This window comes from Labrus bergylta, chromosome 5 (assembly GCF_963930695.1).
Source record: "Labrus bergylta chromosome 5, fLabBer1.1, whole genome shotgun sequence".
Classification (NCBI taxonomy): domain Eukaryota; kingdom Metazoa; phylum Chordata; class Actinopteri; order Labriformes; family Labridae; genus Labrus; species Labrus bergylta.
In genome coordinates, this window is record NC_089199.1 from 18,985,424 (window position 1) to 19,001,188 (window position 15,765).

At 41.4% G+C, this 15,765-nt stretch overlaps 1 protein-coding gene across 3 annotated transcripts in view; it reads left to right on the forward strand.

Annotated features, from left to right (window-relative positions):
* Window positions 1–15,765, forward strand: part of arhgef10la (Rho guanine nucleotide exchange factor (GEF) 10-like a) — a 147,406-nt gene that overhangs the window by 82,578 nt on the left and 49,063 nt on the right. For all 3 annotated transcript variants that reach the window (XM_065955063.1, XM_065955064.1, XM_065955065.1), the window contains one exon: window positions 5,071–5,192. In XM_065955063.1, the coding sequence (XP_065811135.1) occupies window positions 5,071–5,192 (122 nt within the window). The remainder of the gene's footprint in view (window positions 1–5,070; window positions 5,193–15,765) is intronic.

Sequence of the window (15,765 nt, forward strand, 5' to 3'; positions counted from 1 at the left end):
AAGCCCTGTTTCCACTCAGCAGTCTGATTCAGTTCGGTCTGGTACGATACCCATTTATTGGCATTTCCAGCGTCAAAAGTTGGGAATGGTACCAAAATAAGGGATCTGTACTTGTCCTACTTTTTTGGTACCCTTCTGTTTGGGTGCCAAGGGTTCCGATCTGACTCACTTTTGTTACTGTGTCCTGTTCTTCTTCTTCATTGAACTTAATTATAGCGGCTACACTGTGTTGGGCTGCTATGATGTCACACTATTTCAAAGCTGATATCTCTATCTGGCTTGCACTCCGCTTACCAAATAAGGGTACGGTTGGCTGTGAAAACATCATCAAGATCAGGGTTTACCATACTGAACCAAACCGGACTGCTTGGTGGAAACGGGGCTATATATGTCCTTCTTGTGATTGACTGGTGACCAGTACAGGTTGTACCCGGCCTCTTCCCAAATGACAAATGAGATCGGCTCCAGCCCCCAACCACCCAGAACGGGAAAAGTTGTATAGATAATGGATGGATGGATGTGGACCTGTCATTAAAGTAGCTGATTTTGAGTTTCTTTGATAATGTCTGAAACGGTTCTCAGTCATCGTGGCATTCAAAGTCTAATTTAACAGACGACTCTGTTGAAATCAAAACGTTCCACCGCTCATCTAAAAGGCTCCTTCAGTTCTGAAAGACAGAGCTGGACTCCATCAGGTTAACCTTTGAATCTCTGTGATAACATTTAGAAGGGAAGCAGTTTGTGACCTTAGTTCTATGAATTTTTGTTCACTAAACTATAATTTCATAACCTTTTTAATCCGATCTACCTCCACGGCTCTATCAAGCGAGCTCAAGCACCTCTCCACAGACACAAGTTCTTTTGGAAATGAAACCTTTTTAACATGCAAAAGGTGGAAATTGACATCATCAAAAGGAAAGAGCACTGGACATGTTCATGTGTAGGCGATAAAAAATATTGTTATTATGACCTATGAGATCACAGGACAGTAATGGTGAGCTGAAACTTTTAGCAGGGAGCAGTGTGGAGCAGTTTTCGTAATCTAGCCAAATGTTTTGAGAAGGAAAGCATTTCTTGTTTTGTTTTGGGGTTTTTTCCAAATCAGCGAAGTTTGTAATATTTTTCCTATGATTGTTTTCAGACCATGTCTTCATATGAGGGGGTGTCAACGTGGAGAATACATTTTCTCGGTGTATTGTTTTGTTTTCAGGGAATCTACTTTCGTATTCTTACTTTTGAATATTTTTATTCCAGCTCTTTTGTCATGAAGTGCAGCCACATTTTTTACTCTGTCCCCCTTCAAATATCTATCGCCACATCATCGTACACACAGCCTCAGTTTCCTCAGTTACAGATTCACAGTGCTGCATGAGGACTCGTATTCATAAAGCCTTTACATAACCCCGTGATGTGCATCATACACAAACTCATCGCCCACGTGCAGATCACTGTATCTATAGTGATACAACTTATGGTTTTGATTGTGATCATATCAGACGGCGGGCTCTATGCTGCAGTTTGTTGCTCTCTGACACTAATTGGTACATATTGGGAGCCACAGTGAGTCGCATGTCCTGGGCCCATACTAGTAATCACCATCGGGAGTCTGACATGAATTTTCCTCAGAGTTACTCAGAGTTGGTGAATTCTATTTATGGCAAATCCAGCATGATGTGATTAGAGGGAGGCAGAAATATGCTGGCTATTTGTCCGAGGGGGATACACAGAAGAAACACATCTAATCTATTCATTGAGGAACATATAAACGTCTGACAGTCACGTTAGGCACATTATTAAAATTGAAAAAATAATGTAATGAAGTTGGGTTTTACATGATTGATTATTGGGTAAACAAGAGTCGACATGAGTAAACATTAAAGGAATCAAGATATTTCTAAGGTTTATTACCAACAATGTTTGATGACTCCAACAAATCAGAATGATTATTTTTTTCCTTTTAAGGATCATTTGTGTTCTCTCACATCCTCTTTCTCTGTCCGTCCTTTTGTGTTGATCTCAAACTCTCCCTCTCTAATCTTCTGTTTGGATCCTTCTCTCTTATAAATGGGCTTACTCGATTAATTTGAACTGACTGGCAAATTAAGAAGGAGAAGTCGGCACGGCCAAATGGAGCATTACTTATGCTAATTTAATAATTAGCTGAAGAAAGTTGATGACTACTCTGGGGAGGGACACTAATGCACCTGCTGCCCCACCAGCAGCAATCTGCCCCCTAATTCAAGCCTTCCAATGAGTGACCTCTCAGCCCTCTGTACTCTTAATGCTGAGGGATAGTTGGCTCACAAGCTAACCCCTCATAGTTAGCATGCTGTGCAAAAGACTTGTGGTCACATGGATGTATCATGTGGCTTTATTGACTGTTATCTTGGATTGATGACTTTAAAGCATTATCTCAATAAATGGGTCCTTTAAGGGACATTTAATAACATTTAATTTAAGGTTTTTGTTACCTTAAAATCACAATTTGACATGAATAATCGGCTTTCTTTCTTAGTCTTTTCAAAGTGCGTTTGTTGTGCTCAAAAGATTTGAGAAAGAAAAGATGACAAACCCCCCCCCCCCCCGACAACAAACAAAGACACAAACTGCAGGGAGACAATCACGGATGGATATGAAAAGGCACACTTATCCACCGCGGTTCATTCCTGTCCTTGATCATTTGTTGCAGCTTCTTGTTCTGTATGAACATGTTTTTGTTTGTTAGAGAATTCATCATAGAGGTTTTTTATTCAGATGCTCTATACTTGACAGGGACTCTGCTGTCAAAAGAGATATCACGTTCATGTTAGTTCAGTCATTTCTGTGACGGCTGCGCAGAGTGGAGAGTTAAAGGTGATATGTTTCGTTAAAAGTGCATGATGGGAACAAAGGTTTTAGGATCATTTGTGTCAGTTTGAGCATAAGTTTGCAGCAGATGTATCCCTGTGACTGAAACAAATGAACAAATATTTGCAATCTTGCGGCAGTTTGACCCTTAAAGGATCAAGATGAAAATCTGACACCTAGTGTTTAAAATGGGTACTGCAGTCCAAACTTAAAACATTGGAGAGAGCTGCCCCCCCCCCCCGTCCCCTCCTCTCTGGAGTCGATGCTCACGCAGGTTGCCATGTTGTTGAAACTGAAGCTATAGCGTTTAGCCAGCTCTGCATCGCTCTGTTAAACCTTTCTGTGTTCTAACCACTCTCCATTTTTCAAAAGCATATCCAATATTTATTTTAGCTTGACCATGCTTCTGTTTGTGGAGCTTCTTGAAAAATGGCAAGACTTTTTAAGTCGGGTAGAATCAATTATACCTGAACCAGTTCGTTTGCCCGCTTCCATTGCTGCAACACCTGCTGGTTTGTTGTTTGCCGGGCAAACCAAGGGGTGAGGGGCAAAACAGCCGTGGGGGGTCGCGGTGAAACCGGCTACCTTCTCTGATCAAAACAAAAATAAACCATTAACCTTTGCCTCAGAAAGAATGAGCAAACACCCGTATGAAACAAACTCAGCTCTCCACTTTGACTCTACCACATTTCAACTGCACAATAAGATTTTTATTGTCGCCCAGATATCAACATCCACAATTAAACACCTCACATATAAGACAGCCTTAAATTAAAAATGATTAAGAGGGTTTTATTTGTTCCCTTATTTTCAGCATGCAAACACCGTACTGATCAGACAGTCCCCTGAATGAAGCCTAGTCTACATCTAAAAGATAGTATGACCTCGTCGTGAGGCAGTCGGACACATCTACTATTTGGGAATATTTTAGATTTAGAAGAGCATTTTACAAATACATACATATAAAACATGCTGAACTTCAGAAAATATGACACCATGTAATATTCACACCGTGGAAAAGACTGAAGGTTAAGGATCATTTGTGTTCTCTCACATCCTGTTTCTGTCTGTTCTAACATATCTGATAATCGTTGTTTTATTAACCGTCATATTGTCATTTCCATACTGAAAGATCTTAGCACACATTGCAGGTTTTCCTTATATGGCCTTCTGCAAATCACCCCAAAGCATATGAGATATTTGAGGCAAACTGCAGATATAGAGTGTAGCTTGTATGCAGATAATCAAAGAAGAGAAGTTAAATTTCATGCACGATTTAATTCATCCATCCATTGTCTATAATGCTTTTTCACGTTCGGGGTCACGGGGGGCTGGAGCCGATCCCAGCTGTCATTGGGCGAGACCCTGGTTACACCCTGGACTGTTTTTGGCAGTAAATCACAGAGCTGGCATATAGAGAGCCACCCTCTCATTCACACCTACAGGCAATTTAGAGTCATTAAAAAAATAATCATTAATTAACCTAACAAGCATGTCTTTGGACTGTCGAAGGAAGCCGGAGTACCCGGAGGGAACCTACACATGCACAGGGAGAACATGCAAACTCCACACAGAGAGCCTCCTGTCTGATGGGGATTCGAACCAGGAACCTCCTCGCTGTGAGGCGACCGCGTTAACAACTGCACCACTGCAAAGTGCAGCCCAAATGTAGTTCATGCAAATTAAAATGAATGATAATAAAATGCTATGTTATGGGAGTAGTTTGGCACATTCCTCTGGTTCCTTGTCAGAGGTGCAGCTGTTTGTGTGGCTTAGAGTTCTGCACAGAGAAACATGCACCAGGAAAATCCATTATTATAAGTCAAATCCTACAGTAGCATTTTTCCTGCTGAGACTGACTCTCACTGTTGATTAAGTGCAGGTTTAATCACTGCTGAGACCCTGTGTTGGCGGTACCTGGCCTCGCCTCCTACAACAGGGACTAAGCCTCTGGCTGATTACCACATCCACATGCTAATAACACCACCCGTATTGCATACCTGCGGTAGAGAAATGTCTCTCTGATTATGATGCGTGGTTTTGACATAGCTTGAAGGAGATTTTCCCGCTTGGCTCTGCTGTGAGAGTGAGATGCATGCTGTCAGTGAGTACAACAACAAAACAAGCCGCTAAACTGCAAACATGACGTCAGTGCTGCCTTTGTGAGGAGAAATAAAAAGGTCTCTGCTTTTTTCTTTTTTTCTTTTTTTTTTACTGTTGCAGGCGAGGAGAACTCACCGGGCTGGTTATATGGCGAGGACGAAGGGAAGTCGCTGGCCCCGTTCTTGTGTCCACTGCTGGCCAGTCATATGCCCGTCTTTGCTACAAAGTCAGCGGAGAGAAAGGTAAATCCACTGCCAGCATAAGAAGTCTAACACTATTTTCAGATTAAACAGGAACATGATGTGGTCTGATGTTTGAGAAGAAGTAAAAGTCTTTCCATGTTTTCATGCAGTTAGTTTGTAATGAACAGTGACAAAAGGAAAAAGCAGAAAGACTCTTAAAACGAGACAAACACTCGTAGACATTACTGGAATTAAACTCAGTTTGGTCCATGTGTCAATACAAACTGAACAGATATATCCAGGCCATGGTGTTTGTGAAATGTATACATTCTAAGCAATCATAAATAGGGCTACAAGTCACAATTATTTTCATCTGTTCTTCATTTTCTAGAAGTATAAAAGTACAAAAAAAAAAAGATGATCAGTGTTCTTAAAGCCCAAAACATCTTCTTATGTCAACTTTGGCTTTCAATACTCATTTGTCTTTTAAAGAGGATTAAGAACTAACATTTTTAAAGTTGTCTTTTAAACATGCTACACACACACACACACACACACACAAAATCCGATGGACAGGCACTAACAGAGAAATGTGCGAGTGATGGGGCTGCACTAGAACAAGTGCCACAAGCAGTTTAGGGTTTGTTTGCGACCTTTGCCGTGCTCGGGAAGTGAACTGGCACCTCTCCAGCTATCAGTACCGATTTCTAGACTTTGGTCTTCAAAAGTTGAACTGGTAACTCTCAGACTCTCTAACAAAGTCCTTACGAACTAATCCACAGCCACCCACAATGTAGCCTCACAATACAGTCTCCATTTTTTAACTAATGTTAGCTGCTTTTAGCACGTCCTTATTAAATATGAGCTACTAGTGCTTTTAGCAGATAATATTCACACCGTGAAAAAAGTTGACAGCTAATAGATTGCCCTAATCAGCCCTAATTACAATACATGTCATTTGAATTTGCAGAGTTATCATGAAAACATATTTATGTCAAAAGTAGATAATAATCACTTGTGTAATAAATACCTCAATGTAAAATGATAAACATATGTGTGAACATATCATCATATTATGAGATATAGAAGGAGGGAGCTCAGAGTTAACATTTGGTATAACCTCAGAAAGTGTGTCATATTTCCCGACACAGTCTCGTCGCTGATTTAAAGAATACTTCAGACAAAACCTTTGAACACATAGAGGTCAACACCTAATGAAAAACTTTATTGCAAATTGAAAGAAAAAATGTTAAAAGTATAATAAGCAGTAGTGTAGTGCAGGTTATACACAGAGTACAGTATACTCACTTATTTTTCAGTCTCCATAGGGGTATAACCACTTCTAAATCTGTTCTGATTCACAGCAATGATTGACTTACTATATTCAGTCGTATGCTGCAGTTTATAGGACGTGAAGTGATGACCCTCCCTACTCTGTCTGGCTAGTATAGTAGAGTAAGAGTAGTCACACATGTAACTGTTCATAACAAAGGCAGTTTATCCTCTGCTGGACACAAAACAAACATTTGGGGGGGAAATAAGGAGTATACCCACTTCTTAAGGCTACACTGATAATAACCTGTGTGTTGACTCATGGCCTGGAGCTGTGCCTCAAGATGATGAAGCACTTATTAATATACGAAGCATTCGGCTTTTAATACTTTCTCTCTTATCAGAGTCATTAAATCGGATGGAGATAACCATTACTTTCACTATCTGATGAAGTATTTTACAATAAGTGATGCAGCACCCCAGCAGGATCATCTCTGAGTCACTTTCAGTTCTTAAAATTTCAAATCACTGCTTCTCTCTCAGAGCCGGCCATTTGTGTCTTAGAAGCAAAGACTTGGAAACGTTCAACATTTATAAACTGGTAGTGTTCATTCTCAGGAAGCAAAGTGCCTCCCTTTGGATCAATCTGTCAAAGAGATTTGACTCTCCCCGACGCTAACTTCTCCTCTGAAGCAGCCATTAGACCACAGCACCGCTGCAATCTTTATTTAGTCAGGAGAGATCATAGCGCCATTTAACACAGCCGTTTCCCATCGAAGGCAATCAAAGCCCACTTGCGTTGCCCTAACAGCTAAAAATACATTGTCTCAGTGATGATCTCACTCAAAAACACCCAGACTGTTAGCATTACAAGGTGACACAGGAGCTTCCGCTCAAGACGCTGCCTGAAGAATTTGGATCGATACAGGCTGTTAAGACCTGGAAGCCTCCAATAGATCAAATGGTCAGCCCAGGTGAGAGATAGACTAAAAGGGTTTAAGGAGTCAGTGGAAATGGAATAAAAATCAATTTGCAGGAGCTGAAAGATGATATTTTCCAACCACATTTTCTTTTTGCTTTAATGTGGTTACGGGTCTGACTATGCAACGTGGGCGGAAGAGGGGGTGGGGCGGGGGCGCATTATCATGGCCACAAGAGGTGGATGTTATAAAGTGATCATGCAATTATCTTAATGGCTGTGGGACACCCAAGCATAAATCGATGCTCCAACATTAGATTAAGACCGATATGCACTAACGTGTAGTCTGCTGGCCGTGAGGACGTAAGGAGGATAGTGAGGTGAAGCTGCAGCTGGAAGTAGAGAAAGTCAGCGAAGGAAGGGACATCCCAAAAAGATTTAGGGATACTTAAAAGGTGTGTTACACCTGAGTAGAAGCGGAGCCAAGTTCATTTATGTATTTTGAGCCCTCAGAACCCCCACAGTCTTGAGGGGGGATCTGATCATACTCTCCTCGTCTCGCTCAAACAAATGAAGCACCTGAGCTCGCCAGCAGCGGGCACAGCAAACCTTCTCTGTCTCAAATATAGGTTTACCGTGAGCATAAGAGTGCGTTCATGTTTTTATTGACTGAGACCTATCAAATTGATAACGTTAATTTCTTTGTTTATTTAAATGATGCATCTTTTGTTTCATGTTTATTTGTATCGGGACAAGAATAGAGCAAGTAAACTGATGCCGCACGCTTCAGCAATTATAGCCGGCAAAAATCCTGCAGTTCATCGAGTGTCCACTAGAGGCTGGCTCCAGGAGCACCGGAAGTCACATACACGATGTAACGGTTCATCAAGAGGTTTAAAACCTGCCTCAGCTCCAGCTCTCAGCCTGTTGTTAGGTTGACTGAGAGTTAGGCTGAGACAAGATTTCCAACATGGCGGCTGCTGCTGATGTGCCTCCAGAGCCCCCTGCAGGAACAGATGGGTGACGTCACTCAGTGTCCATTAATATTTACAGTCTATGATATTAACATATTTATCATATAATTAACAAAAAATCTCCATTACATAATAAATATTTGATATCTATTTTACAGTCTGGCTCCTCTCAAAGCTTGTTCTTATAAAATAGGACTCAAATACCTGGAACTGGAGAGCTTTCATCTTGGAGTAGGGAATAAACTTCAAAGTTATTGAAATAAAAGCCGAATAAAGAGCAGGCTATTTGATACGAGGAAAGAGTTAAAAGGTCCTGTTGTATTTTCACTCTTTCATTGTACTATATGTTTAATGTTCATCGAGTTGAAAGAGCTTGTATGTTCTTTGACTCTTTCCATGAGGACTTCAAGGGCATGAAAAAAAAAAAATAGAATAAAAAGCGAGCTGTTTGCCTGAAGATAGAAAGAATCACATACTATTCTCAATGTTTTCTTGCTACATATTCTGACCTTGTTAGGCTAAATGTAGTCGGTCCACTTGAACGTGAACATGAGTCAGGCAGCAAAGAGGCGAGAAGTCGAGGCTTCTGTGAGATTTCTACAAGGGAGACGTTTCTGCTTGCATAGCTGCGTGTGCAAGTTGACTGAGTTCATGTATGTGTCCCTGCCTTTATGCATGTGCTTATGTTGCACTTATCTCTGTATTTGACTCGATGCTGCAGCTGTGCACATAGCAAGAATGGGTATGTGATAGTAATGGGGGGGCTGGGTATCAGAATGCTAAAGAGGTAAGCAGTAGAATTTATTTGACTAAAGAGAAGGTGGCGGTAAACGGAGTGACTTTAAGTCCTTCATGCAGAGTAGACTGTGATTAGGGGCTTAACTCCCCCCACCCCTCCGTCTCCGTCTCTGTGTCTCCATCTTTGCCTCAGCCACTGCCTCTGGGACACAAACGCCTCTCTGTGCCAAAGCTCCGCAGCTTCTCTTTCTCCAGCTCTCTTGGCAGTCTGAGTTACAGTGAGCAGAAAAGGAGGCAAAAAAAAAAGAAATCCCAGATTAAAAGAGATGTGGCCGAAGGGGCTATTTCCGACAAAAAAAAAATAAAGTTCTAAAGCAGCATAGCATGAACAAGCCTCGCAGGTCACCTAAGGGAGCTGAACCCTCGGCTGACTGTGTGCAGCGCCGGGCACCCCGGTCCACTCGGTGGGAGCCGGAGAGGGCTACTGGGCCAACTGGTTAGGCACCGGAGATAAACCTTATCACGAGTGTGCTGAGTGAGAACAGCGAGGCAGACTGAGTCCTCTCAATTTATCTCTTTCATTTTCTCTCTCTCTCTCTCTCTCTCTCTCTCTCTCTCTCTCTCTCTCTCACACACACACACACACACACAGGCGCTATCTTGGTTAATAGACAAACCACATTCTGATGGTCTTTGTTGTTTAAAGAGTCAGAGCACGCTCCGTTTCGGTGCCCTCTCTGCCATTTTGAGAGATGAAACGGAGCAGTTTTGGCAGTCAGCCCAAAGGGAAGCTGTGAGGTAGTTGGGTTAAGGGATTAATAGGAGATACTGTAACATAAAGGGGAACAGCTGAACCAGATTTCTCTGCAGCACAATCAAGTGTTAAATGAAACAATTAACATCACTGTCTGCACAAGAAGCGTCTTGGCGTTTGATGTCCATCAGATAAATATAAGAACACAATTTAACTCAATCTCTGACTAAAATCTCGTATGGAAACTTGAAATCGCAGTCAGACTCTTTAAAGGAGATCTAAGCCTTAAAGAGACAGTAGCTGAAATGAACCGTTTTACGCAGAGGATGAAATTAAGTATTTTACTGATGTCAGTACAAGTAGCTGTGTTGCATCAGTATTAATCAACAGCATTTGTTTTCATGGTCAAACGTAAAAGAGAAGGTCTGGGAGTCTCAGAGCGTCTCTGAGAATATTTCAGACATGTTCCGGTGACGTTTTAGTGGAGGGAATAAGACAAAAATATAGTTATATCAAATCTACCAGCTCATTAGAATAATAAACATGAAGAATTAAGAGGACATTATGAAAAGAACATTGGTATCAGAATCGGCAATTGGGCAAATAGTTATTTTAAACATTGATATCAGCCCTGTGTTTTTCACAATTAGTTAATCTCTACTAATGAGCCATTAGCTGCACATAAGTTGCCCTTCATTTTGAACATACAGTAGCTTCACCTTTTGAGAAAAGTTGGAACAAAGTTTGCTTTTGCTTTTTGGTCTTTTTGTTTTGTCAGCACTCTCCTCCAACTTGGCACTGATTAGCATCCTCCTATTCTTCTCTCTGCAGCGGGCTCTCTATCTCTCTGTTGAGCGGCTCATTGATTCACGTCTTGTCGGAGTTTTTAAGTTTAGCTCTGAAAACTTTAAACAGAGGCCTTTCATTTGGCATGGCTTGTAACTGTGTGTTTTGTTTGTGGACAACAGCCACTGTTCTGTTAATCACCCAACAGGTTTCAGTTTTCCAACAGTCCGGTAATTAAGGTCATTCTGACGCTTGGAGACCAGGATGTGACATGTAAATTAATCCCAACAATCTTAAATAACTAGGTGTCTTAATCTATGACACATATTTTCTTGAGCACTCTTTTCTCTCATTCAGCAAAGCTCATAAGAAGATCAGTGCCTGGTCCTTGCCCTGATATATACATCCTTTAAGAGGTGCACGTGCGTACTGTATGTGCAGCATTGACAGGAATCCTTTTGTCTCGTAATGATTTACAAACACCTCATATCTCCTGGCAGTATAGGAAAGCACCCCCTTCCTCTGCAGCTCTAAAAGGTTCTTAAAGATCCGAGGCAACAATGACTTCCAAAATAGTGCAGGGACATGTTTCCAGACTCCATTTATGAGGCATTAGGCTAGGAAAAGGGGGCTGAGGATAGCTGCTATGCCAGAAGTCTTATAATACCTTGGGGGATTTCATCATGTATGCTTTGAAGTGCGGGGATGACAAACTGGAAAAGGGTTTAGGCTGCATCAGGGTTAGCTTCCTTTTCTCTTTCTGTGAGAGGATTAGGTTCTATGTCTCAGCTCAGAAAGCTGCAAAGCCTGGCCACATAGCGGCCCTAACACACTGTGCTAGTTTACATAGATCACACAGATCACCATTATGATTTATTTATGTACTTACGCAGGCCTTTTTTCTGTTTCGGGAGTGGGTGTGAATGGGTCTTAAAACCCCAGTAAACGTGCTCCAGGTCGTTTGCGTCTCTGTCATCTGGTGAAATCATACTGTCACAGAGGTCTCCGCTTGTTTACTGGATGAGATGGTGCTTTTGGGGAGGGGGGGGGGGTCATGTTGTGCATGTCCCTCTCATTCGCTGTGTCATTAATCTTCCCTGCTGATGGAGTGATAAGAGCAGCAGCTCTGTGCATCCAGCCAGCCACATGAAAGTGACTGTATATGTACAGAAAATGATCTTGTTGAGCCGCGTGCATGCCTGGCAGCAGCAAATACGGTGTTCACGGCTATGTTAGTATTATCTGCTGGATGACTTTGCAAACATAATGACTCAAAGCTCTCACAGCCAAGATGAAGGAGGGGGGCTAAATGTAAGGGGTGTGTGTGTGTGGGTGTATCAGAGTGTGTGCTCTAGTATGAAATATGGATTAAGAAGGAGAAGGACAGTGTGAAAAGGTGGCCTTTCCCTGATGTAACCCCTTTCTGATGATTTATGTCCTCTCCCCCCTCCGGCCTGTTTTTTATTCTAATTTTCTTTTTTTTTCTTCAGTGAAGTCATCTAGTTGACATCCTACGCAATTCCTCTCCCTATTTTTTTTTTTCCTCAAGGTCGTTTGCTACCTTTCAGAGTTGCACACATCAGCCACCTCTCTGATTTGTCGTGAATAGATGCCACAGCATAGATTAAAAGCTCGTTCTAACCACCACAGCTCTGCCCGGCCGTATAGCAGCTCCCTTTTTCTGACGCTGCAGTAATTACCCCTTTGGAAAAACAGCAAAACACAAACAGTGGGATTCAGTGTTTGCAAGACTGTTTGGAGGGATCACACCATTGTCCCTCAGACCTGGTCCTTAGCATTCCAGTTTTCTTTTACAACCCCATTTTCCTATAAGGTTTAGACACTTTAAAATGTTAATACAAACAGAAGCCAAATCATCGGCTCCCCATATTTGATTGAAAACAGTTCAATCAGGAGAGACTTAATTGAGACTGAACAATTATTTATTGAACAATTTAGAATTAAATGTGCAAAGTCTTTGGGGGATTAGACTCCATCATGAGGACTTCATGTACTCGGAGGGGTAATGAGGCCGACAGCAGGATAGGATACCCCCCTATGGAGTCTAGACTCTGGTGGTGTGGAAGAGGATTGGAGGCTGTGATGAGGACTGGGTTTCAGGGCCTGAATCTGGACTCTGCTGAGCTGGACTGGAGGTGACTGGGGCAGAGGAGGGTTGCAGCGGTTGCACTGTAAAGACAGAATGACAATGGAAGAGAGAGAATTGTTTTAGCATTTGGCAGCAGCATGGTGATTGGTTGAGAAAGGTTGTGGTAGAATCTGGTTGGTTAATTACTTTAAGAATACATGCCCACAAACAGCTGATAACCAGAACAGGGTGACATAGGAATGTGAGAGAATGTGTCAAAGAATATAACCAGTCTTCCTGCTTGAACTTACATTACAACGTCAACCTATCAAATGTTGAAACAGGAGAAATGTTTTGGGATTTTTGACAAGGCTACTGTAGACATCACTTCATGCGTCCTGGGCCACTTCCCAAAAAACGTTGTCTGTGAACGTCGCTGCATTGACAAATAATATCTGAAACTATACCACTTCTCAGGGTCTGGGCTCATTTAAAATGCACTGAAGTGAAGTAGAAAACTGTCCTGAGGTCTGACGAGTCGAAATTCGACTTTCTGTTTGAAAATCCTGGAAGCCTTTTTGTTTGGGCTACAGAGGAGAGGAGAGGAGAGGCGAGGGACTGTCTGGCTTGTTATCAGCGCTCCGTTCAAAAGCCAGCATCCATGATGGTTCGGGGGTGCATTAGTGCACGTGGGATGGGTAACCTGCACATTTGTGAAAGCACCATTAATGCTGAACCATGTGTACAGGTTTTGGAGAAGCATATGCTGGCAAAAAGACAGCTTCTTTTTTCAGAGAAGGCCTCGCTTATTTCAGCAAGAAAATGCCCAACTACACTCTCCAGGTGTTACAGCGGCATGGCTCCATGAGTAAAAAAAGTCCGGGTGATAAACTGGCTTTCCTGCAGTTGGGACTTGTCACCTATTGAAAATGTTAGGAGCATTAGGAAGCGTAAAATAAGACAAACGAGACCCTGAACTGTTGAACAGATGAAATCCTACAATAAGCAAGAATGGGAAAACATTCCTCTTTTAAAATAACAGAGAACTGGTCAGTGACCGACACTCTTACAAAGTGATGTTAAAAGAAAAAGGGTGCAACAGACTGGTGAACATGACCATGTTCAAACTTTTTTTTGCAAGGTTTTGCTTGCACCAAAATTAAATTGGTGCATGTCATTTTCCAGAATGTTTGAAATTTGTATTGTATTATTTTCTGTTCCTGTTTTATTTTGCTATTTGTGTTCCTGTTTTCCTTGTGTATTTTTTTTACTATAATATTCTGAAGTTTAGTGTTTCCTCTTTATTTTTTAGTTCCTGCCCCTGCGTGTCATTTTACCTTATGCATTGCCGATAAAAAGTTAGAATAATCTACAGGATGCAGGCTATTCTGTCACTATCAGAGTCATATTAACCCTGATCATATCCGACTATTCTGACTTGAACTATTCAGTTGATCTGAGTTTGTCTTATCATCATTTCCACAAATGATCCTCAAATATTGTGCCAGAATGCCATCAGTGGATCCCTGTTAGCTTCTAAATCGAGGGTACATGTAGAAAATGTGTTTTCTATCTCCCCTCAATTTAGTCTCACAGAGTGATGAGTTCATAAACCGAACATGATTTTCGCCTGATGTTTTATTTCCACTGGCACTGCCGGCTTTGAAGACTTGATTTATAGCAGTCGATGCCCTCCAGATATCAGGCACCAAGTAAGAACTGTACATAACTCTGTTTTATTCATTAGTTTGGATTTATTAGGAAACAAATCAACACTGGATGTCAATTTAACTTTAGATATGAGAAAACCACTGCTTCCACAAGCTTTCTGTTCTGACAAAGAACAAATGTCGACATGCACTCGCACTAATAAAAGTCAGGAAGTATGCCCAGCAAAGGTTTGTTTTTTAGATGGTAACCCTACATCCATGCAACTTTCTCACATTAGCATGTGGTCTTTGCCTTAATCCAGGAGACTCTGAATTGTGTTTCATCCAAGTTGTAGACACATTATTTCAGCCTGAACCATGATCCATTCCTTATCCTCACTAAGCTACATAAAAGATGTGAAACAGATGTGGTTTGGTTTTTGGATTTGGCTCTTAAAGTACTTAGTCTGATTGGAAAAGATCATGTTTAGAGCTTGAAAAAATGAGATCATATTGAGGTTGATCCCATGAGGATTCAAACATCAATCCAGAGGATAAAAGCTCCATGTTTATCCCATCATCCACCCACACCATGATTCTAGATTGACTAGTTGGCTCTTTATAGGACATAGTACCAAAAAGCTCAAACATTGAGGAAACAACTTGTAGGAATCTTGCTGTTTCAGAAAACTGAAGGGTAAGCATCACCCTCGTTAAATGCACTGGCTAAGCCAGAAACTGCATTAAGCCCTTAAAAAAATTAGAGCATGCAGATTGTATTTATGGGTGTTATTTTAATTACTTTACTTTTCTTACTTGTTTAAGAAACTTTTCAGAAAGAGTTTACTCATTACAAATGAAGGACTCAGCCGATACCTGACAGCTGACATCTTTCTTTGGGGATGACGTGCAGAAAAGGGCCAAAATCATATATCATATCAGAGTACGCAATTTTGTGCATACAAGAAAAACTTGGATGTACAGTATAGGCTACTAGATTGGCCAGAATTTTTAAGGAAGAAACGAGAGAATGCTGGTCATAATAAACCGCCCCACAATGCAGCTCTCAGACTGTCCAATTGCAGAGCTTGCCAGCCAGCCAACCAGCGGCTTAAAATAAAAGATCATTGCTGAAATACATTTATATGTTTACAAATAATATTCACATGACTACAAAGTTTTATTAGTAAACGATGGTCATGCTAGCTTGATGTTAGCTGGACATGAACTTGTAAAGTGCTTGTCTAGTCTTCTGACTACTCAAAGTGCTTTTACACCACAGGTCACACCTACATATTCACACACTGACGGCAGAGGCTGCAAGGTAAAGTGACCATCAGAAGTAACTAATCCCATTCATACACATTAATACGCCACTGAAGAAACAGTGTGAGCAACTTGGGGTTAAGTGTTTTGCCAAAGGAAAGGTCGGGGATGTGGCTACAGGAGCTG